Source organism: Kogia breviceps, chromosome 2 (assembly GCF_026419965.1).
Source record: "Kogia breviceps isolate mKogBre1 chromosome 2, mKogBre1 haplotype 1, whole genome shotgun sequence".
NCBI classification, from domain to species: domain Eukaryota; kingdom Metazoa; phylum Chordata; class Mammalia; order Artiodactyla; family Physeteridae; genus Kogia; species Kogia breviceps.
The window spans coordinates 200,703,152-200,727,573 of record NC_081311.1 but is presented as its reverse complement, the minus strand read 5'-3'; the positions used below and the strand labels follow the sequence as shown (position 1 = coordinate 200,727,573).

Below are 24,422 nucleotides of genomic sequence, written 5' to 3'. Positions count from 1 at the left end.
CGCTCCGCGGCATGTGGGATCTTCCCAGACCAGGGCACGAACCCGTGTCCCCTGCATCGGCAGGCGGACTGACAACCACTGCGCCACCAGGGAAGCCCTGAGTTTTGATTTTTGTTTCCATGTTTTTAAACAGGGCAAGGTGTGGTGTTGGAACGCTCCATCTACAGTGACTTTGTCTTCTTGGAGGCGATGTACCGACAGGGCTTCATCCGGAAGCAGTGTGAGTCCGGCCGGCAGGCTGGCCTTCCCGGGTGTGTGGGGTAACTTGCTAAAGGCCCTGCTAGACTCACCCTGCAGTTAGTATGCGTTTCGTGAACATCTGTTAAATAGATGAATAATGCCATTCCACAGGAAAAACCAATTGCTTCCATCCTCTTTCCCTCCTAAATTTGTCTCTCCCTGTGAAAGCACAGTGGTGTACTGGATCCTGAACGCACAGCTTAAGCCAAGTCTCCACACAGCCTCCCAGGAAACTTCCCTGGCTCTCCAGCCACCTTGTGGCACAGCTACGTGGCTCTGTGACCTGTGGCTGGCTTCGCTGAGCGGTCCTGTTCCGTGCCTCCCTCACTCCTCTTTGCTGGCCCCTGTAACTGCAGCATTCTTATCCTTCCTTCTCTCCTACACGTGCTGGTCTAGTGCTTTTAGGGACACTAGCACTGGGTTGGGGGATTGTTGAAAGTCTGGCAAGTGGCCAGTGACAAGAGTAGAGGCTCTTGGCTAAAGCAGCCTGGCCACGAGGAGTGAGGGAACTCGGCTGGTTGGGGCTGGGGTGTCTGGAGCTAGGCGTGTGCTGGACAGGGCTGTGGAAGGGCCGTGTGGTCGTTCAGCCTGTGGGCGTTTTCACGGCGAGCTTGGTCACCTGGATCCAGCAGGCGGCTAGATCTGGCGCGCAGAGCACGAGCGGCCGGTTCCTGAGTGGGGAGACCGAAGCCAGCCAAGGCTGACCGGCGAGGGGGCCGCCCTTGGTCTGTGGGCGCATCCTGCCGTGTGCGCAGTCCTGGTGCCTGTGCGGAGAGCAGCCAGAGCCCGTGCTTCTGAGCCAGGCGCTGCGTCACACCGACCCTCCGGCAGCCTCAAGGCCAGCCAGCCAGCCTTTCCGGGGTGTGCGCCGTGTGCCGGGCTCCGCCTTAGTGAGAGGGATGTGAGGAATATGGTGAGACAGGCCCCCGCCACCCTGGGGGGAGGGGTGGGGAAGCAGCCTCGACGCGTAGCTGCGGCGAGCGTGGTCCCCGGGTGCGGAGGAAGCGTGGCGAGAGTGTCTGACCAGTCGGGAGACGGGGGGGTGTGGGCAGCGTTCCTGAGGAGTGGGCCCTGGCCACCACCCTGGCCACCAGCCGTTGGTGGTGCCGGTACAGGAGCTTTGTGGGCAGCAGGCGCCGGCGTGGCGTGGAGGGGGCCGGGTGCTGGCGGAGGGGCAGGCAGGGCCGCACCAGCAGGCCGGGCGCCTTGGCTGGGACACTTAGGCTTCTCCTGCAAGTCCTGAGGAGCCCCTGTGGGGTTTTAGGTACAGGAGGCATGTGGTTAGGTGTGAATTTGTTTATCTGAAGGATGTGTTCGGGGAAGGCAGGTCAAGGAAAAGGAGACCCTTGGGAGGAAGTCGGGTTGGAGGGAGCGCACCGAGGGTCGGAGGCCTGTGGCAGGCGGGCGGCCGAGCAGCCTGCTGGCCTGGGCGGGCCTGGACGCGGGGCGTGCGCTCGGCAAGCCGCTGGCCAGCGCCGTGGGAGAGGGAGAGTGGCCCAACTGGGCCGATGGGGCCACCGGCGAGGAGGGCCCGGAGGGGCGGCAGGCTGAGAAGAGGCGAAGGTGCACCCTCACGTGTGGCCAGGCCCACTTCAGATCTGGCCTTTAGAAAGCTCTCAGGCCAGTGTTGGTATAAGGTGCCTGATTTCTCTGGCCTGACTCCTTTGGCCTGTAGAGATGAGAAGCACTGCCCTGCAGGGTGGCTGTGAGTGCTGCGGTCGCCGAGTGCCAGCCTTACGTGTGTGCAGCTGGCGGTAACGGCCGTGACTGTTACGTGGTTCGCAGGCTGACACGTGGCTCTGAGAACCGCGTGTACCTTTGCCCTTTTATTTGGAGAGAAGTGTGTATCTGAGGGCTGTCCGTGGACCGTCGGCTGACAGATGGTGCCTCTCTTGTGCCAGGTGTGGACCACTACAACGAGGTGAAGAAGGTCACCGTCTGCGAGTACCTGCCCCCTCACGTGGTCGTCTACATCGACGTGCCCGTCCCCGAGGTCCAGAGCCGGATCCAGAAGAAGGGAAACGTAACTCAGCCTTTAAGTCCGAGGCCGCTGTCTCTTTATGCGTCCTCGTTGTGTTTACTGTAGATCGGCGCTTCACACTGATACTTAGAGTGGGGTGCCGCGAATTCCTGATGGCCCCTCCAGGGACGGGGGCGCGCGCGTGGGCCCCGCCGGGAGGGAGGGCACTTGTGCGATGGATGTGACTGAAGGGGGCCCCGGTCACTCACTGCCCTCCTCCAGCGCCCTCCGTCCCTGGCGCCGTCCTGCCGTTGTCCCCTGCCCTGGGTCACCCGAACCACTCTGAGGATGGGCGCGTCTCCTGACAGGACTTCCCTTTCTGTTTTCTAACAGGCTTTTCGTGCCCTGTTGTTTCCTACAAGTGGGAAATAATTTCTGATACCCTTTCGGTTTACCACTCCCACACGTTGGGCCTGTCATCCCCTTTTTCCTACTCACTGACCCTAAAACAGTAGAGCAGTGATCGCCACACACGTTCATTTACTCTTAGGGGCGTTGAGGCAGTCAGGTGCCTGGAAACCCTGCGATCTGAAGTTGGCTCTGCAGGCGTGCTGCCGGATGCAGGTTAACAAGGCCCGTCTTTGCCCTTTTGACTCGTTTTTATTTGCAGAGATCCCTCCCACTTAGCGTATTTTTTCCTGGGAGGAAATGCTCTCTTTGACGTTGCGATGAACAGGTAGGCTTGCGTGTGCAGCTGTCATCTCAGGGCCCGTCCTCGGCGCCGGGAGTCCTGTGGGTGCTCCGTGAGTGCCTCTCTGATGGCAGGTCCTTGCCAGGCGGCGGAGACCCTCCGGGCGTCTTCGCTGCAACTGAAAGAGGCTGTGGGTCACCCTCCTCGCTCATTTGGCAGTGAACACACGTGACCCCCGTGTCTCCCTGTTGATTACCAGGCTGCACCTGTGTCAGAGTTTACTCCTAAGTGGGATGTGTAATGTAGACTTTGGAGAATGTTCCATCAAGCGGTGGAAGGAGGGAACTACAAGTCAAAAGTATTTACTTATCACTCAGCGGAATAATTTTGAACACTTTTGGTATTAGAGTGACGTTTATTGAGAAATATGAAGATATATGTTTAGAATTCTCTAGATAATTCTTGATATCTGGATAGCAGTATTTTAGAAACCATCTTGAGGAACAACTTAGAGGTGTGAACATTTTTACTTTTCCAGTATTCGATGAATACTGTCACCAGCTAAAATTACCACTGTGTCTCAGTAAAGGAGACATTTTATCAAAGAAACATTATGTCATTAATAGATGTGTGTTCTTATATTCTAGCAGGGAGACTAATAGTAAACAAGGAAATAAATAAGTACGGGAAGTAAAGGCAAATGCCATGCAGAAAATCACACGGGGTGACAGATAACTTAGCCTTTAGCGTCGCTAAACCGTGAGAGGTTTTCAGTATGGAAATCTGCCACTCATAGTTGGAGTTTTATGTTTCTGAAACTGGCAAACGAATGAAAGGGAAGTGGAGATGGAAAAAGTGGGAGAGGTGGGGGTGAGTGGTAGAAGAGTGGGGCGGGCAGAGAGTTGGCAGCGGAGGCGGGTTCTGCGGGTCGGCGGGGGGGACGTGGGCCGGTCCCCCTCCCAGTCCCCTTGTGCGGCGTGTCGTCTTGCATCGCCTGCACTCGGGCGCGGCCCAGAACGGGAGGTGGGGCCGTAACTGTAAAGGGGGTTCTTCCTGCTCCTGTTCTAAGTCCACCTCTTGGAGTCTGTGAAAGAAAGGTCATGCCATACGTTCCCCGGGGCAAGCTTCCGTGCGCCCTGCGGCGGAATGAGAACTGTTCTAACCGGGACCGAAGCCCCTCCCATCACCCCACAGATCTTAGAGTGCCCAGCGTGACTCGGTCTAGGAAAGCTGTTTGTTGATTGTCTCACATTCTTCCGTAAGCACGGGAAAAAGAAAAGTCCAAACCTATCGCACTTCTCTGCTTTTGTTTAGCCACATGAGATGAAGATCACCTCCGCCTACCTTCAGGGCATCGAGAATGCCTACAAGAGGACCTTCCTTCCTGAGATGAGGTGAGCCCAGGGCACGGTGGATTTATTTATTTGTTTAATTTACTTTAACTTAATTTTTTAGATGTTTTTGAATGTGGACCATTTTTAAAGTCTTTATTAAATTCGTTAACAGTGTTGCTTCTGTTTTATGGCCTCAAGGCATGTGGGACCTTAGCTCCCTGACCAGGAGTCAAACCTGCACCCCCTGCATTGGTAGAGGAGGTCTTAACCACTGGGCTGCCAGGGAAGGCGCAAGGATTTATCCGACAGAACTCCACACATGGAGTTCCTTAGGCCCCACCAGCCCAGGGGTGCACTCTTGATTTCAGTGGCTGTGGTCTGGGGAGTTTTAATCTGCCGTTTATAAGCAGCAATGACAGCAGATATTTCAGTTTGAGTTAGTAGGTTTGGGGTTGATTTTTGTTTTTTGATTTGGTTATTTTGCCAAGACATTTTTTTGTTGTGTTTTTAGAATATTTTGTTGCTAGAAGTGAGCTGAAGCTGTATTCTGTGGCAGGTTTACGGTTAGAGGACTCATGCATTCACTCTAGGTGCACCTGAAGGGTCATGTTTATCACCTGGAAGGCTTGCCTGAAGGTGCTAAGTGAGTCCACCCCAAATTTGTGAAAGGTCAGCAACGTCTGTGCGTACTTTTGAAAGATGTTCTTAAGTGGGGTCTGGGTTAAATGGAAACAGCACCAGACCTTTCTTCCATTTGGTTTCTTCTCTGCCTCCCTCTTTCTTTATTGAAAGCACCGAGGGATTCGTGGTTTCATCCACGCTCTCTAGATGGTCATTCTGTGGTCTGCGTGTGTGCCATGTGGAAGGGGTCATCTCCTACCGTCACTCAAGTCCTAGTAAAATTAGGGGGTTTGGATATAATATGCTGTTACTGAAGGTCTCCGGTCATAGTTCTCAGGCTTTTGGAAAATGGACGCCTCTCTTGATACCTTAAAATACTATGCTCTTGTTGTTTAGAATGTCAAAGTAACTGTAAAATTGTGAATAAAAACAAAGTACTGTCTAGCAGTTTTGGAAGAAAAGTTTGATTTTAAATTGGGATGTAGTTGTTTTAGCTGTGAGCATTGAGGCTTATAGTATCCCTGCTTGCTTGTGACAAGCTTTTCTCTCACAGGCAGTAGAAACAACAGGGTGGACTGTAGGTCGTGCTGCTCTACTTTCAAGGCCAGAAGTGCAGAAAAACAGTCCGTTTTGTAAATCTTGTCAAGGGGAATATATAGAGCTATGAGAATAAAGAGAGATGGTTGACCCTAGGATTTCAGTTCCAAAGATCCCTCTTGGAGATTTCTGGCTACAAAATCACCACCGCGAGAAGGCTGCCCAGCAAGTTCTCAAATAGGACTTGCAGCTGTAACATCAGGAAAGTAAAGCCTAGATTGAACTTGCAGATGGGGTGGGATTTTTTTGTACCTGGCAGTTATTTTCCAGAACTTACCCTCAGGGCTTCCTGATCATGGAATGTTTAGCAGCGATTCTAAGTATCCATTGCTTCATTGGGCGCTCCGTCCTTGAGCTGTGTTGGGAGTCAGCCCGTGGCCTCTCCAAGGTTCCGCGCTCCCGAGGGGCACTTTCCGTCGTGCTGGAGATCAGACAGCCTCCTCCTCAGCTGCTGAACCCAGCCCAGCACGTTGCCCTCTGGTGACCGGTGAATCCCGGCGTGGAGCGGACGGCTTTTCACATCCTCGCCGATCAGGGCGGACGATCCGACGTTCAGCTCTGTTTTCACTTCCCTGCCTCGGTTGGTCGGGTGCGGGCCTGTGGGTCGCCGCACGATCTGGAAGCCCTGGCTCGCTGGTGATGCACTGGAAGTCCCTAAGGATGGGCTTTTACTGGCTCTTGGTCTCTGCTGGACAGTGGCGCCACACGCTGGTCACCCCACCGGGGTCAGTCTGGGGAGCTCGGTGGTTTCACCGTAACAGCGCAGACGTTGTGCCTTCCAGCTGAGTCCCGGGCTTGACACGGCAGCTTTCTCTGCAGCGTCATGACCCGCACCGCATTCTGAGAAACCTCGCCGGTGGGGTGAGCTTCCTGCGTTGTGGTGTGCAGGGTTCTCGTCGGGAGGCGCCCCTGAGGACGGGAGGTGCGCTGGTCCTTTACGCCGGGGCCTTTGCGCCCTCTGCCGGTTCCTCGTGCCAGGGCCCCTCACTCTCCTAAGAAGCAGGTTGCACTTCGGAGGGAGAGGCTTCTCTGGCACCTTCGCAGGTTCGGCTGAGTCTGGACGTTTTTAAGTGCCGCGGGCTTAGTTGGGTCAGAGTCGCTCAGGAGTGTTAGACCTACTGTGCGTTGTGAAACGGACCTCTGTTTCTGCCGTGTGGACTTCCCACATTCCCAGCTTGGTGTCTTTCTTTGTCCCCAGCCTCAGCCACCCGAAAGGGGAAAGTGCAGCCAGGGGTCTGGCTCTGTCTGTGGAGCCGAACCTCTTGGGGCATGGAGTCAGACTTCCACTCCGAGAGGCTGCGCTGCTGTCCTTTTGTTTCCGTCTCTCTCCCTGCAGACTCACCACCAGTCGGGCACCTCGGGCCCAAACGCTGGCTTCTACTTTGATAAGCAGTGAGCAAACCAGATTAAATAAAAAAGAGGGGTTTTTTGTTGATGTTTGTTGGCTTTTCACGCGACACATGTAGCACGGGACTGACTACAGAATATGTTTATTTTAAGATGATGCATTTATTCACCTGAAAGGAGGAAACTCAACTCTGTTTACGACGGCGTTACAGGCCATCCTGTGCGCTGCTGCCCGACACTGCACAGGGGCCGGGCTTCCCACCCGGAACCGCTTTGCAGGAAGCTTGGGTGGAGCCCTCCTTCCAGTAGTTTGTATCGTAGGAGCTGTATGTGGGCGTATGCATGGGGGCCGTGTGTTCTTGGAGTACTGACCCTGGTGTAGACGTACCTCCCGTCAGTAGGGGGCACTCTGGTGTAAAGACACCTAAATGAGAAGATACCCACTGTTCATGAGAGCAGTGGTCCAGCCTTGCCTTTCTGCTGTACCCTCCTGGAAGCGGGGGTGGGGGGTGTCAAACATTTCTGCAGAGACAGGCTCTCCGGTGGGCCTCTCTGAAGCGTCCCTCGGGTTGGTCTGGAGGTGGTGGTGGAGGCAAGGGCACACCGACTAGGAGGCGGTTTCAGTCTTCACCTGATGGGGCAGCCAGGTCTGCAGACAGCAGTAGATGTGGTGAGTGGGTAGAAGTGCAGGAAGCTCACTCCACTGTCCCCCTTTTTGGGACCCAGTGTGACTTTTCAGTGTCCAGACTAAGGACCTGGACTAAGGAAACCGAGTTGCTGCTGTCCTGTTGCATAGTTGGGTTGAAACAGGTTATTTTGAGGGTTGCATTTGTCTCCGAAATTCCAGCAGCTCAAGTAACGTGCTCCTCCCATCCCCCCTCTGGCTCCTCAACCCCCACCCCCCAAACACCACTTAGCTGCTCTCTGTGCGTCCATCCCACTCAGGCCCCGGGCTCCCCTGTACCTTCCTATAGCGAGTGCTGCAGCTGGAGATGGTTTGTGTGGCAGCACAGAAGACTCGTGTCTCTGCCCCCTGTAGCCGCTGGCCTCACGCCTATGTAGCGGGGTGCGGTCCAGTCAGAGGGGAAGTCAGGAAACAGACCTGCAGGTGTCACTGTCCAGCCTCGAGCATGTCCCTGCTTCTGACTTGCCCTCCTTAGCTGGTCATGCCCTGTGAGCCAGTTCAGAGAATGTAGAGTGTTGATATTTAGAGTGGGAGCCTTGATGACATGTATTCATTTGTACAGTAACATCCACATGGAAGATTTACATGAATGTCATCTTGTTTTCTCTTACAGTGAAAAATGTGAGGTTTTACAGTACAGTGCAAGGGAAGCTCAAGACGCAGAAAAGGTAAGAAAATGGCTGAAAAATGTATAATTATTCTTTTTTCCCCCAAGTCTGTGCTTTTACTTATTTATTTATTTATTTTTATTTTTATTTTTTTAACATCTTTATTGGAGTATAATTGCTTTACAATGGTGTGTTAGTTTCTCCTTTATAACAAAGTGAATCATTCTTAAATTTAATTCATGTATAAGGTTTTTACGAATCAGGTAATGAGTTCAGCTCCTACTGGTCTTAGAGGCGTCTGTGTATTATAATGTAAAAGAAGTACTGAGCCAACCCATCACATTCCCCTGGTCATGAGATTTTGATTTTCTTTTACATTATTCAGCTTCTAGTATCTTAAAATTATGGAACGGTGAAGATACAAAGAACCTTAGGTTATCTGCACCCACATTTTTGTTAAGCAGATGGTAAAACTGAAAGTTGGATTTGTTAACAGGAAAGACTTATTAAGACTGTGGACCCTTGAACTACATGGGTTTGAACCGTGAGTGTCCACTCATACGTGGATTTTTTTCAGTAGTAAATCCTACAGCACTGCACGGTCTTCAGTTTTCAGCAATAAACATCCTGGTGCTACACGGCACTGCGGATGTACAGGCACCACTATCCACGCGCAAGGAGGGCCGCCTCCAGGTAGCGCTCGGGTTCCTGGCTGCGTGGAGTGTGTTGTTCGGCAGCCAACTGTGTCAAGTTACCAGCTTTTCCCCCAGATTCCTAGAGGCGTCTCTGACATTCAGAACTTCTAGTCGGCCTCTGCAGTTTTCAGGAGAACTTAGTGAGTAATAGCCAAAAATTTTGAGAAGGAATAACATTTTCCTGCCCAAGTATGAAAACATATTACAAAATTATGTTAGTTAAGCACTGTGGTAGTAATACAGGGATTAATAAATAGCTTAGGGCTTCCCTGGTGGCGCAGGGGTTGAGAGTCCGCCTGCCGATGCGGGGGACGCGGGTTCGTGCCCCGGTCCGGGAAGATCCCACGTGCCGCGGAGCGGCTGGGCCCGTGAGCCGTGGCCGCTGGGCCTGCGCGTCCGGAGCCTGTGCTCCGCAACGGGAGAGGCCACAGCAGTGAGAGGCCCGCGTACCGCAAAAAATAAATAAATAAATAGCTTAATGGGACAGAACAGAGTCCAGAAACAGGTGCCTGTGTATGCTCATGTGTGTTTGTGACTTTAGCTTGGAAAAGTCAGTGCCTTAAAGGTTGATAAAAAACATAGAGGAAAATAGATTATTTCTTAAATGGTATTGAGGCAAATGACCATCCATTACGTTAAAGAAAAAAGGCCTGTATTTTATGTTATATCTTAAGGATAAATTACTAAAAACACAAAACAAAAGGTGTAAAAAAATCTAGAAGAAAATACAGGTTTTATGATCTGGGGTTGGGGTGTAGGTGGTGACAGCAAACAGAAAGCTTTGCCAAGCCGTTGGCTGCTTCAATGATAGCACAGCCCTCAGCTGCCTCCTGGCTTGGGGAGAGGGGAGACGAGAGTTGGAGCGATAGGCCTCTGTCCTCCAGGACGGGAGACCCGCAGTCAAGTCTGGCTCTGGGTCCAGCCCTGGCAGTTCTTTTAGGCTTGGTTCTTTCTACCTGGACCAATTAAGCTGCATTTCATTTCCTTCCAGCCTTCCTTTTCTGTGATGTTGATTTTTGTTTGTCTTTGGGTAATTTTTATTCCTTTGACAGACTGTTCCCATGGCATGTGCCTGAGCAGAGGAGTAATACATTTTCTCTGAGACTGGGTGATTATTTGTGTTCATAACTGAATGTTCTCCAATTCTAGAAAGCTAAGGAGAGCTCCCCAAGTTCGGTGTGTTGTGGGGGAGAATGCGTCTGGAAAGGCCGCCCCACTGGGAGGTCAGGCTGTACGGACCGCAGGCTTTGGGGCTGAGGAACTTGGATTGTCGGAGCTCTCTAGGAAATGTATTTATTTTCTTGTCCTGTTGTTGTTTTGAGTGGCTGAATCTTGCCTTCCGGAATAAAGTCACATGGGAGGAAATGAGGAGCCCGTGAGGAATGCTAATTTTCCTCCCTCATCTTGGTTCTTCCTGCGCCCGCTGCTTCTCTCCCAGCCTGCCATGGGTCGCCACAGTGCCCCGGCGTCGGCTGGGCCAGGCGCCCACGCGGGGCGTCGTCACTCGGCCCCCACTTCCCAGGAGGCCGTCTGCCCAACTTGCTTTCACTTTGACTTTCATGGTGCGATTCTCCCTGCCAGGTGTTTGTGGTTTGTCGTGCACTGAATGTTGTCTTATTAAATTCCTCTGTCCAGGTGATCGAGGATATTGAGTATCTGAAGTGCGAGAAAGGCCCGTGGCCGGAGCAGGACGACCGCACTTTCCACAGCCTGAGGATGCGGTGAGTCCGCCGCGGCCGGGCATTGCCGGGCGTTTGCCGGGCGTTTGCCGGGCGTTTGCCGGGATGGGGCGGGGCTGGCTTCCGGTGCTGCCCGCTGCCCGCTGTGGGGGCTTACAGAAGTCTGCGGTAACTGTGTTGCAGGTTGCCAGATACTGAGGCGTAGTACTTCCTATTCCCTTCCAAACAGGCTCTTGCTTTCTCTGATCTGACAATGACTTGATTGATTGCCATTATTAATTCAACAAATATGTTGCTTGCACCCTGTGCCAGGCAGTGTTCCAGATTTAGGAAATATAGTGTCAAATAAAAGTCCTGCTGTCACCGAATCAGTAGAGCCATACGGTGCTAAAGGCCGGGGAGAGAGGTAACCCTGGGTAGTGGGGCAGCGAGTGGCTGGGGTGAGTGACGGAGGGCGCTCTGGGGAAGGCGTGAAGGCCCCTCTTCTGAGGAGACCCAAGTGTGCGAGGACTGGGCCCCGCAGTGTCTGGGCTGAGCGCGGGGCGGGGATGCCGGCAGGGAGAGGTCCTGAGACAGGAGCCGCTGGGGCTGGAGCCGGGAGAGGAGGGGCGGGGAGGCCGTGGTGAACGTGGAGGTGGGGGAGGCCACGGCAGAAGGGGACATGCTGAGCGAGCTACTTTGTTCATGAGAGATACAGTAACACGTGGGCAGTATTTTGCCCAGAAAGCCCATCAGACAGTGTGCAGAACTTGTGCTGGGTGCCGGTCACACAGCACCCTCTGCTTTAGTACCTACTTGGGTCCCAGCCTCCCGGCAGGGAGGCAGGTACTCACCGCGGTCACGCTGTCCCTGGCGCGTGGGGCTTGGTGCTCCGGCCCAGGGAGACGGCGGTGCAGGCCTGCTCTGCTCGCAGCGGTGGGCAAGTTCTGTGCCTCTGCAGAAGCGTTCCAGGCAGAGGAGACAGCTCCAACCCAGGAAACGTCACTTTCCTGGGAGCGTAGGTGACTGCGCCTGTGCTGGAGGGACCCGGGGAGCCGACCCCCGTTGTGCCCCGGGGCGGGGGCCTGGCGGAGGCTCGCATCGGCCTGCGCTGCTGGCACCCGGGCAGGCGGTGGCGGGGCTGGGTCAGTGTTGGGGAACACACGTCTGTGTGACCCACGCGTGGCCTTCTGCCTGGGCGACCGCTCTGCCGTCAGCCCATCGGGTGAGCGCCGTGGAGCTGGCCTTCCGCGGTGCAGGCACTTCGCTAGGTCAGTTTTTCTCTCAGCAGCGAACGCACTTGTTTTTTCCCACTTGGCTGCATCCTCATATGAGCGTGTATGGAGAATGGACTGCCGTTAGTTTTCCATATCCTGTGCTTGGAAGTTGAATAATTTTTCCTTTTGAACCTATTGGTTTAGTTGTTAAAACTAAGACTTAAAATTTTGTTCATTTTTCACGGTTTTTGTTGTGTGTTTTAAGGTGGAAGAAATCGCATGTCTTGTACCAGTGAGAGAGGTCCTGTGGCTGGGCTGGGCGTATGGGTGCCGAGAGGACAGGAGAGGCCCCGGAGGAGGGCGTGGGCCGGTGCACTGGTGGGCAGTCCCTGCTTTCCACGCCGGCGCTGGGCAGGGGGGGGACAGGGCGGGGCTTAGGGAAGTGGGTCTGTGCCAGGCGCGCCTGGAGCTTCTCTTCAGCTGGCTTCTGTCTTCGTAGTGAAATGAGAGACGGGTCATCAGCCCCGAGAGGCCTTGAGGGCGGGAGGGACCGTGTTGCGGTTTGAGGAGGGAGGAGAAGGTCCAGAGTGCCACCCAGGCCCGTGGGGAGGACCGGGTGGGGAAAGAGCTGTGGTCGGCTGCCAGGGGCCGGGGGACACGGTCATGGAGGTACGGTGGGGTGAGGCAGAGCTCCGGATGCGAGCGAGGTCGGGGTTTGCCCAGTGTGTGTGAGCGAGCAGGAGGGCCGAGAGTGAGCGTGATGCTGAAGAATCTAGCCTGGGGCGGAGAGCGGAGCAAAGGCTGGGCCCCGGGGCTGGGGCTCAGGGTCACGCCCCCTCGTCGGAGAGAGTTCGCAGACAGAGTCCAAGACGGAGCCAGGCCTCCCGCAGTTCTGCCCCCGCAGGAGCCAGCGTCAGCGTTTAGTGCAGCCTCTTCCCGTCTTTTGTAAAGCGTTGCTGTATTCATGTGTTTCTAAATAAAAATTACCTTGCCTTATGTCTTTGTGTTGTAACTTCTGATACGAGCGTGTCCCTATCTTGTTAAATGTTGGAAAAAACTCGATTTTTTAATGGCTGCTCGTGCTGCATAAATCCACTGACTGGTGCCCGTCGGCGGGTGGCAAACCGTGGTCCGTGGGCCCACCCAGGCCTCAGCTGCCAAGAACGGTCCTTACATTTTTGAAAGACTAGGAAAAAGTACAGATGTGAAGCCGTACGTAGCCCTCTCAGGCTGAAATATTTACCATCTGGCCCTTTACAGAAAGGGTTGCTGACCTTGGAGATACAGGCATAATCCATTTACTGTTTCTTTAATATCAGTCTTTTGGGTTATTTCCATTTCTTCGTAATCGTAATAACAGTAATGGGCATAGTGTACTTATTTTTGTTCCATTTCAGGTTACTTTCTTAAGGTATAAAAGTGGAGTTACCGGGTCAGATTATATGAGCACATTTTGCAACTGTTGGTGCGTTGTGAAATGGTTCTCCAGAAGATGAGTACCAGCTTGCACGCTGGAACCAGTCTTCTGAAAGCCCTTATTAAGACAGAATAGTTAAAATAAGAAGCAAACAAAAACTTATGATTTTGATATCAAAGAAAAGCATTTGCTTTATTTTTGCATTTCATAAACACCGAACTTCAAAGAGGTGCATTTTTATTGGCTATTTATTTGTCCTTTGTGATTTTTTTCTTCATGTTTATTGATCTTTTTAAAGCACCAGCTCTTTGTTTTATTGATTTTCTCTGTTGTTTTCTTATTTTCAGTTTCATTGACATCTACTCCAATTTTTTTTTTTTTTTTTTTTTTTGGTGGTACGTGGGCCTCTCACTGTCGTGGCCCCTCCCGTTGCGGAGCACAGGCTCCAGAAGCGCAGGCGCAGCGGCCATGGCTCACGGGCCCAGCTGCTCTGCGGCATGTGGGATCTTCCCGGACCAGGGCACGAACCCGTGTCCCCTCCATCGGCAGGCGGACTCTCAACCACTGCGCCACCGGGGAAGCCCTACTCCAATTTTATTGCTATTTTTTTGACCTGTTTGCTTTAGGCTTCAATTGCTCTTCTTGCTCTCGTTTCCTAAGGTAGAAGCTTAGATGATTGATTTTGGATCTTTCTTCTTTTCTAAAAATGCCTTCGATGATATAAATTTCCCTCTAGTTTAATTCCATTGTGGTCTTAGAACATACTTTGTATGATTTCTGCTCTTTTACCTCTGTTAAGACGTTTCATACGGTCAGCAGTGCTTTCCGTCTTGGATAATGTTCCGGCTGAACGGGAGAAGAGTGTGTACTCTGCTGTCGTCAAGTGGCGCGTGTTCTACAAGGGTCAGTGAGATTGAGCCGATTGCGGGTGATGTTCAGGTCCTCCATGTCCTTGCTGCTTTTCTGTTTGCTGGGTCTGTCTGAAGGAGAGTGCCGAAATCTTTAACCGCAGTGGCAGATTTGTCTGTTTCTCCTTTGAGTTGTATTCGGTTTTGCCTCCTTGCATTTTGGTGCTCCGTAAGTTGCGTACGTGTTTGGGATTGTTAAATCGTCCTGGACACCTGACCTCCTTATCCTTACACAGTCCCCCTCTCTATTCCTGATCCTTTCCTTGTTCTGAAGTCGGCTGTGTCTGAAATTAATGTACCTGTTCCAGCTTTCACTTAGTCTAGGAATGGTGTATCCTTTTCCATCCCTTTACTTTTAGCCTGAATCTCTGGATTGATTTCAGGTGGGTGTCTCATAGAGGGCATATAGTTGGTCTTATTTTTTTAATCAACTCTGTCAGTCTCCATCTTTTAATTGGTGTATTTGGATGGTTCACATTTAAAGTGACTGTCGATATATTTGGATTAATTTTTACCATGTTTGTCATCGTTTTCTGTTTGTTGCATTTGTTCTTTGTTTTCTTCCCCTGCCCCTGTTTTCTACCTTTTCTGGTTTTAACTGGGCGTTCTGTTTGATTCCATTTTATCTTTTCTCTTAGCACATCTGTTGTACTCTGTAAAACTGTGTTATCGTTGTTGTAGTTTCCAGGTCACGTCTGCCCGCCTTCAGGTGGCGATACCACTTCACGGCTGGGGCGGAATCCTCCCTCCACATCCCTTATGGCGTTGCTGTCATTCATTCCACGCTCTGTGTGCTCTGATCACCCATATGTTGTTGTTCCTGTTATTCCAGGACAAGCAACTGATTTTCATTTTTCTCAGCTTCCTTTGTTGTGAGGACTAGAGAGATGGTTTCCAGGCTATTTCCCTGTTGGAGCTGAAGCTGGAGTCCCTCTTTGTTTTTTAAAGCTTAGTGGTTGACTTTCTTTTTTGTCAGATACTTACATATGTATATGTGTTTGTAAATTTACCTAAACGATATTATGTAATGTTTCATTCTGAACCTTGTTTAAAAAAAAAGTCTTTACAGGCAGACTTGAGGGATAATGCGGGTTGGTTCCAGACCACCACAGTAAAGCAAGTCTCGCACTAAAGCAAGTCACGTGAACTTTTTGGTTTCCCAGCGCATATAAAAGTTATGTTTACACCAAACCGTAGTCTGTTAGGTGTGCAGTAGCATTATGTCTAAAAACATGTACATACCTTAATTAAAAAATACTTCATTGCTAAAAAATCGTAACCACCATCTGACAACGCAGGGTTGCCACAAACCTGCAACTTGTGAGAGACGCAGCGTCTGCGCGGTGCAGCAGAGCAGAGCACGTGAGATGGGGTCTGCCTGAACTGCTGCGTGCTGCTCTCCCTCGGCTGAGAGCTCGAGGTGTCAGCTTGATCACAGGCACACGGTCAGTGTCGACCCCGTGTCTGAGAAACGTTTCCTGAGTCCACAGCACTCTGCCCGGTGGAGGCTCCCGTCCTCTTGCAGGTGGGGGACCGGGCCTCCAAGAGCGCTGCCCCGCTGAGGTCCCGGAGCTGCGGTGGACCCCGCGGCTCGCAGCTCGCCGCGCCCTCCTGCGCTCTCTGTCGTGCCCTCCCTCCTATCTCGGCCTCGGCTGGAGTCCGGGTGGGGTCGTTGCTTCCTCCCCTGGGGTCATCTGCTTGAGCCCCCCTTTTCCCTGCGGACCCCTCACCTTGCCCTGGGCCCCAGCCCCAGGGTGGTGCTGGTCTCCGGTGACTCTTCTTCTTTGGGGTTTGATCTCCGCTCCTCGGTTAGTTATGTCTTCGTCCCACCCATGCCCTGTGCATACGCCCGCCAGGTTAATTTTCATAAAATGTTGCAGTGACCCTGTGCTTTCTTTACTCAGAATACTTCAGTGGCATGTCTTGGTTTAGGCATAAATCCAAGTTTCATTTCCTTCAACTAATTCAGAGTCCGCATCGTCTGGTTCTGCCTCTTGCATCAGGACACAGACAGTCTCCTGACTCCATTACCTCCCCTCTGCCCGGTAATTACCCAGAGGTCTGAGCGCTCTCCTAGGCCGCGCTCTCTCCACCTTCTTTTCTACCTGAACCCTTCTCTTTACTTCTCCGGTTGTCGTTTTATGTGGATTTATATGTGATTCTTGTTAGTATTAGCTACTGCGGGGCAGAGTACGTGAAAGACGTACAACAAGGGGACTGTCCTGGCACCCTGACATCTTGCTGAGGCTGGGCAACGAGGGGATGGATGCCTTTCCCACTCCTCGCACAGGTAGTAAGAAGCACAGTGTGATTTCCGAAGGCACTCCGGGATGTGTATCAGTTAGATGCTAGACCGTGTCCAAAGTTCACGTCTTAAGATCATAATCTTATTAGTTATTCAGTTATGTTGATATCAGAGCGTGGAGAGGGAGCCTGTCATTCCCTCACAGTTTACAAATTACAGCATTCAATTGTTTTAATTATTTTTGAAATAAATGGTGTTGTTCTTTCCTTCTCCCAGTTTTTTGCTCCTCTGCCTCCCAAGGATCTTTCATAATGGTTTACAATGGTAATTGTGTTTATTTTCATTTAAGTACCATTTCTTTATTTGGGAGACTCAAGTGAAAATTATGGCCATTTTCTAAGATAATTATTTACCAGTTATACTCGTTTTGTCTAGAACCTGACCAAATTATTGGTTTAGGACATTTTTGTACCATCTCCGAACGTGTGTGGTGTATAATTATGTGCGTGTGAGTGCTTATTTGCCAGCCTTGATGGCATTTTGTGTTCGTATCCGTAATCCACAACTGACCGGCGCCGCCCTGGTGGTTTCATCCTCGTCCTGGAGACTTGTTACCAGGGAGGCCTGCACCGCGCCCACATCCCCCCCCACCCCACCTTCCCCCCGCCCTCCAGCGCCTGGGCGCCCCTCTCGCCCTTTTCTAAGACTCCTGGAGGATGGCTTTCTAACAGGAAATTCCAGTGCTACAAAAACTGCAGGGTATGAGTTTGGTATCAGAAGTATAGGGTTTCAAGCAGAACTTTGCAATTCAGGAGAAACTAAAGAATATGCTTTGGACATGTTTTAGGAGAAAGTATAAGCATCCTGTTAATTGGGAAACAGTTTGAGTCGTAAGTCATAGTTTAATATTTTTTTCTTTCTTTCTCCTCTTGGCCTCACTCTTGTTTTGGAATTATGTGGCAGAGCACCTGGTTTTGTGAACCACACTGTAGGATGCTCTGTCTTCCTGGGGGTGGGGGGCACTTTGGCCTGTGATGTGAAGAGCGTTTGCTTAGGTTTTGAATCTCCTTAATTAAACTAAGTGCTCTGTGAGCAGAATGTTTCCTTTCACCGCTTTTTGCTCCTGAGTCATAAAAGGCTTCCTGTTGTCTTCCGTTCCTCGCTTATCTTCAATCTGGAATGTGTCTGTAGTTTTTGGAGGCTGAGATTTGGGGTTTACTGGAGACGGGACACACGGATTCTTCTTGGTCATCGTTTAAGCTGGTAGTCAGCATGTGAAGGAGCAGTTTATCCAAGTTTGAGTAAGTGGTAGAACAGTCACTGTAGATTATTTTTTTAATCTTCAAAAGCAGTTTGAAGATATTTGTTCAAAGATACACCCATTTTGAAAGGAGGGTTGTGTGTAAACTGTAATTCTGCCAAATTAAGCATAGATGGCGCTGTTGCTCTGTACATTACACACAGTCCCCTAGGCCAGTCTGTTGTTTCCAGCTCTTCAGGGTTGTTTTAGGTTTTTCAAACCACAGAGAAAATCAAATCATACCCCACTTTGATATTTATTAACATTAAAAAATATAAACTTCATTTTTAGTTGAAATTGTTTATGGTGAGATCACTTTAAAAATTATCCTTGCTGTAATAAGTATAGAATAATTCTATTTGTGTTAAAAATAAATATGTACTTTATTGATACACGCTGACGAAAGGTCTTCTATAACCAACTTACTGTTAAAACTGAGAAAAAATCCTCATGTTAGAGTGTGTACGTTACAGCCACGTGCAAGGTGCCGCAGCAGTGCTTGCTTGGGGTGATGTTTGGTTATTGGATTACTAGTTGTCATACGAGTGACACAGACACAGTGTTTACGGTGACCCTGGGGCGTGCCTGTGCCTCCTGTTGGGTCACATTCAGCCTGCCACAGGTTCGCAGCGCTCCGGGGTCCTCTATGGGAGAGGGGCCGAGCGTCGCCTGGGCTTGGGCTGGGACCAGGCGGTTCTGACTGCAGCTGAGTCTGCCCTGGGTGCAGGGGACAGGCCTGGGCTTGTCCTCACAAAGCAGCTGAGAGCCAGATCCATTTAAAGAGCTTCCCTTTGGGCCGTTACAGACAGAAACGTCTTCTGCCATTATAAGTCATTAATGGGAAAGGGGCCATTTAAAATAATCATTTTCTTTGTTTTGAGCCCTTAAGAAAGGAAGCTTTATTTTAACATTGTTTCCTAAAAGCACGCAAAATGCTTTTTATCTTCAAGTATAGTGGTTATATTCAGACTAAATTTAATTTAAAATAAGCAAGTTATAACAAAGTATAAATATTTTAGCATTCAAAATAAAATGGTGAAGCAAGGAGCGTGTCCTCTCACGTGTGTTTCTTGGTGCCAAGAAAAGCAGGGAAGAAGACGTTTATAAGCAGGGGTGCAGCAGGCCGTCCTGTGGGGCAGTTCACCCCAGCCCCGCCCTCCGGCTCCCCGAGGCCTCGTCAGCCTCTGCTCCTGCAGTCGGCCCCCAGGCGGCGTGGGCATCGCGTGGGGCGGTGGCGGCGGGGCCGGGGGGTGCGGGGGGGATGCAGGAGGGTTGCTCATCTCTCTTTCCCCCAAGAGTCATTCAATGTGCACATTTTTCATGAGAGCAGACCCCGCGCGCGGCGCTGTGACACATGGTGTCTGTGTTTAGCTTTGTATTCCTGGTAGTCCTATGCCTAAAACACACTGCGGCTCCTTTTTTATTTTTCAAAACTGTGTCTGTCCCCAAAGGGAGTCACCTGTGGCCATGAGACTCTTGAAAGACCCCGTCTCCGGCTCTGGAAGTGGTTTCAGAAGAGCAGCTCCCACATCCCAGATGGTCTTTGGGGGAAAGTTTGGCTTCTGAGATGACCGCTCAGGATGCATGGATGCATGCTTTAATATGGACGTTGTAAAAAGTCAGGCTGGTAGCTTATTTTCTTATATATACTTTGATGTTTAGTGTGACTATATTTGCCTTATCTTCTAGGGTTCAGAACAAGCTGGAGGTGCTGAACTACACAACCATCCCTGTGTATCTCCCGGAGGTCACCGTCGGCGCTCACCAGAGTGACCGGGTCTTCCATGAGTTCATGGAGGTGAGGCCCTCGAGCGCCGGGTCTCGGACGACTGGCGCGTAGGCACTTCTCTGAAGAGTGCTTTCTGCTGGCTTGTTTTGGCGAGAGAGCTGCGTTTCCACGGCAGTAATTCTCCTTCCCCCTTCGTCACTGTGTTGGCGCAGCTCCTCGAAAGGCAGGGCCGCGCGCGGGGCGCTGCCCCCCTGGGCCGTGTGTGCCGCGGGCAGCCTTCCCGGTCAGTGTGTCGTCTTGACGCCAGAACCTTCTCTCTTCCTCAGCTTGCCTTTACGTCCTTTCACGTCAGATTTCACTTCTGGCGTCGCCTTCCTCTTCACGGCGCATCCTCCGTAAGGAGGGAAGGTGTGTGTTTCTGCAGAGGGTCCTCGGTTGGCCGGGCGCCCTCGGGAGGGCGAGGGGCAGGCGTGAGGCGGGCGCTGGGCGGGCCGAGTGTTCGTTGGTCTCCTTTCTAATTTCCGCAGCTTTTCAGTGAATGACCTGTTTTCAGCGTGGTGAATGGTGAACGTAGAGAACGTTGTAAGTTCTGCCTTGGAACGTGGCCGGTGAGTGAGCACCTCCTCTGAGAATCGTGGTGTCAGTGGGGTAGTGAGAACGTGACCCGCTTCCCCGTCAGTGGTGGTTGTGTTTGGTTATCGGCAAAGGCACGAAATGATTGTACTTAGATCAGAACTGCAAGCTGAGCAGTCAGTACTTAGGTGAGGTGAAATCTTGGTTAGATATTTTTGCATGACTGTGATTCTCTGATTTGATGCTTTTTGCACATTGCTTGCAGCTGTGCTGATCGAATGTCCAGGGATACCCCGTTGCTCTCTTGCTTACCTGAGATACTTGGCCTTTTCTTTTTTTTAAAGTAAGTTCTGTTGGTGGCCTTGGAAGAGGTTTTATTAAATGTAGACATTTGGGGAAGTACGTAAAACTGTAAAGGTGTCACTCGGAGGGACCTACAGTTAGTATTTTGGCCCGTTTCTTTCTTCCTGATGTCCGCAGGGATGTGAGTGCGTGCGTGGTGTCTCTCTCTCGTTTTGCGGGGACCTGGCTCCTCTCGGCCGCTGGTGCCCTGATGCCGCTCCTGCCGAGGCCGGGAGACCCACCCTGTCGCTGTCCCCACCCTACATGTAATGACCCACTGGGCCTTGATGAGGCCGTCTTACAGGCGGCTGTGTCCTGTCATCAGGGCTGCTACCTTGTGCCGGCCTCCGCCGTCCTACTTAAATTTGTCCTGCAGCTTCCGGTCTGAGCTCCTCGGCGTCGGGTCTCTCCCTGCAGAGCCCTCCTCCGCAATGCAGAAGCGCCTGAGCTGAAATGCCAAAGCGGCAGCGTCTGTCCCCTGCCTGCAGCCCTTCCGTGACCTCTGATGAATCTGGTCCTGCAGGGTGGGTGCCCTGGCCCCTGCGGAGTCCCCCCCCTCATCACAGCCCTGCGAGCGCACCCGTGGTCTCACTGGTGGTGTCCGTTAGTCCATATATGGGCCCTGGGGGCTTGGGGGTGGTGCACAGAGAATTTTGAAACAGATAAATAAGTTGCCCTTTTAGCTTGTAAATTCTTCTGATTACACCAGAGTAGTGATTTACTGATAATGTGTCTTTGACGCCTATGTCACATTCTGTGACCTCACTTTTAAACAAGGAAGCAACGGGCGGCGGGTTCAGAGATTGTGCGGTCACCCACACGTGAGTGGGATTTGGGGACGTGGCTTTGCTTCGGTAGTTTTTCTTATGCTTTGCTACTGTTTGTGTTGAGTGGTACTGGCTTTTCACTTGTATTACTGATATAAAGTTTCCTTTTAAAATGAATTTATGTAATAAAAAAGGGCATTGCCATTTTTGGTGTAAGCGGCAGTGCCCTTGGTAGAGGCAGCTGTGACCTGATGGGCGAGGTGCCCTCGGATGGCCCGAGGGGCCGCCTCCGCTCGTTTCAGGCTCTCCAGGCATCAGGCGCTTTCATCTTGTTCTTTCATGCATTTAGTCCGTTTGTTCATTAGTTCAGTTATTTATTCCACTAAATATTTATTGAGTGCGTACTAGACGCCGGACAGCTGTCCTGGGCCCTGGGAACAAAGCAGCGCGTGACCCGGAGGAGACCCCCCCGACCTCCCAGGCACTTACACCAGAGTGGGAGGAAACAGAAAATAAACAGAAGGTGAAGCAAAGAATTCATTAAGTGACAGTGGCAAGTGCTGTGGGGAAAATTAAATTCCCAGAGGAGGGCGGGGCCGAGCTGTCGTGGGCCTGGGGGGTTGGATTTGAAGTCCCGGTCGTGGTCCAGGAAGGCCTCACCGAGAAGCTGATGGGTGAGCAGAGGCTGCAGGGCGAGGGGAGGGGGTGGGGGTGCTGGGGGAGGTGGCCCCACGGGGAGGGGAACCGAGGCAGCGGCGCAGCTCCGCGTGTCTGGGACATCAGAGCCACAGGCAGGAGGCCACTGTGGCTGGAGCGTGGAGGGGGCGGGTGGGCGCGCGGGGCCAAGCAGTAAGAGGCTGCGGAGGCCCCCGGGCCGGTGTGAGGGCTCTGGCTTGTCCTCTGCAGGATGCAGGGAAGGAGGATTTGTGTGACGCGCGTGGTAGTGGGGCGTTCTGGTTTCTGATTAAAGGATGGGTTAGGTAGGGGCGCAGGCAGAAGCACAGCGATTAGCTAGGGGGCTGGTAACGGCTTACGGGCCGAGGGCTGCGTCGGCTGGGACCAGGGTGGCCCTTGTGGGCGTTTTCACGGTGCTCAGGTTGCGGATAGAACCGCCAGAGGCTGTTGAGCTTTTGTGTTGGGAAGTGAGAAAAGGAAGCCGATTTCTAGGTTTCTGGCCTCAGGAACTAGAACTCTGGAGTCGGAACCGGCAGACTTTGGGAAGGCGCAGAGGTACAGGTTTCCAGGGAAGCTCGAGAATTTTTCATTGGCCGCATGGCAAGTTCGAGGTGCTCGTTATTCCCCAGAGGAGGTGCTGAGTGGGTGGTCGCCCTCGTCTCATCGTGCCATGTGGATAGCGTGTTTCTCACCGGTTGAAGGTTTGTGTTAAGGCACACACAGTGGGTTTTTCAGACGTAATGCTACTGCACACCCAATAGACTACAGTATAGCAGAAACATTTATACGCGCTGGGAAGCCAGACATTCACGTGACTTTGTTGTGCTCTTTGGACCTGAACCTGCTTCTGAGGTCTGCCTGCAATGGGTTTGGGGTCTGGAAGTCGTCAGCGCGTGACTGTTGTGTGAAGCTGGGGTCCTGGTTGAGGTGGCTTTGCGGTGAGGAGAGAAGGGGAGCACGAGGTTCAGAGGGGCGGGAGGTGGCAGGGGGCCCAAGTCTCTGTCTTCAGGGAGCTTAAGCTTTAGTGTGTTTATGACTTCATCAGTTATCTTTACAAGTGGGGGACTGTTCATAGGAATTTTGTCTTTTCTGTTAATGTATGTCTCTTTATAAACAGGGTGTGTTTATCTCTATCTCTGTAAGCAAGGAAGATTGAGCCAAATGACCCCAGAGAAGTTGAATGGTACCCAGAACAGGCAGGACCCTCGTGGTAGCCAGGTAGGGGGGCGTGCACCGTGGTCGAGCATGGCTGGGCAGACGAGGGGCTCAGGAGGTCCAGCAGGGCTCCTGGGGACGGAGTGGCCTGACGTGTCATGGAGGAGACCCAGTTGCACCAACGTTGTCCCTCGTGGAGTGGGTGAGGGCCCCAGGTAGCCCTGCTCACTGCTGGGAGGAGACGCTTCTCAGAGCAAATAAATTCCAGCGAACCAGCGGCCCAGGCTATCGTCACGACAATTACAGGAAACACTACAAGTTTCAAAAATTAAATCTGTATGGAAAATGGGCATTTGAAAGTCCCATGTAGAAAGGAAAATGCATGCCAGCAAATAATGACAGTTTTGTTTCTTTCTAATCTTTATACCTGTGTTTCTTCCTTGCCCTAATACACTGGGTGTGTCTCTAGTTCACGGTTGGATAGAAATCGTAACAGTGGTCGTCCTTCTCTTGTTTCTGAGCTCGTGGAGAAAGTCTTCAATAATTCACCAAATATTATGTTTGCTCTGGGTTAGGTGTAGATACTCTTTCTCGGATTAGGGAAGTTCCATGTTATTGTAGTAGTTTCCAAGGACCTTCTATCGAGTACGGGTGTTGAGTTTTATCACATTTGTCTGTCACGGGTGATTTTTCTCTTCTTTATGTTAATATGGTCATAAAAATTATAGTGATTGATTTTCTAATGTGAGGCCAACCTTGATTTCCTGGATCAGTTCCACTTGTGTGTGCTTTATCCTCTTCACGTGTAGCTGAACCTAATTCACATATTTAGTTTAGGAGTTTTGTATTTATATTGGATGGTAATTTTCCTTTCTTATAATATCCTTGTCAGATTTATTATCAGGATCATGCTGCTATCAAACACTAAGTTGAGATGGGACCCCCACATTTTATTCTCTGGAAGAGTTTGCCTGAGATTGTTATTACTGCTTCTTCCAGTGTTTGGAAGGACTGACTGATGGAGCCATGTTGAAATATTTTAAATGATAAATTTGTTTAATAGATGCGGAATGGTCAATATTCTGTTACTTCTTAGGTTTTGAAAGTTGTGTTTGTTGAGGAAGTTGCCCTCATTTGTAATTTTCTAATTTCTTTCACTAAGTTGTTTAAAGTGTCCTTTTTTAATGTTTTTAATTAGATCACATCTGATGGTGACTGCCGTCCCCTTCTCCATCCCTGTTGTTGGTCCTGGTGTGTCCCTTCCTTCTATACTCTTGAAAGAAGTTTGTCATTTAGGGAACTAGCTTCTTGCTTGGTATTGTTTGTTGTACATTCGAATTCACTGATTATTGCTCCTTATTTTTTCCTTTTCACTTGCTGTTTTTCTGTCTTCTTAGTATGAGTGGGTGGATCATTGATTTTCAGCCTGTCTTGCTTTTGAATATATGCGTGTAAAGCTGGTCGCATTGCCCTCCACATTTGTCTTAATTAACTTGATCTCATAATTCTTTCTTTTTTTAAAAATTTTTAAAAAATTTTATTTATTTTTGGCCACATCGGGTCTTTGTTGCTGCCCGCGGGCTTTCTCTAGTTGCGTTGAGCAGGGCTACTCTTCGTTGCAGTGCGTGGGCTTCTGATGGCGGTGGCTTCTCTTGTTG

At 51.2% G+C, this 24,422-nt stretch overlaps 1 protein-coding gene across 1 annotated transcript in view; it reads left to right on the top strand.

The window, feature by feature from the left end:
* Positions 1–24,422, top strand: part of NDUFA10 (NADH:ubiquinone oxidoreductase subunit A10) — a 49,239-nt gene that overhangs the window by 5,480 nt on the left and 19,337 nt on the right. Inside the window, exons 4-9 of the mRNA XM_059051983.2 lie at positions 134–220; positions 2,142–2,263; positions 4,206–4,285; positions 8,089–8,143; positions 10,414–10,499; positions 19,213–19,321. Of these exons, the coding sequence (XP_058907966.1) occupies positions 134–220; positions 2,142–2,263; positions 4,206–4,285; positions 8,089–8,143; positions 10,414–10,499; positions 19,213–19,321 (539 nt within the window). The remainder of the gene's footprint in view (positions 1–133; positions 221–2,141; positions 2,264–4,205; positions 4,286–8,088; positions 8,144–10,413; positions 10,500–19,212; positions 19,322–24,422) is intronic.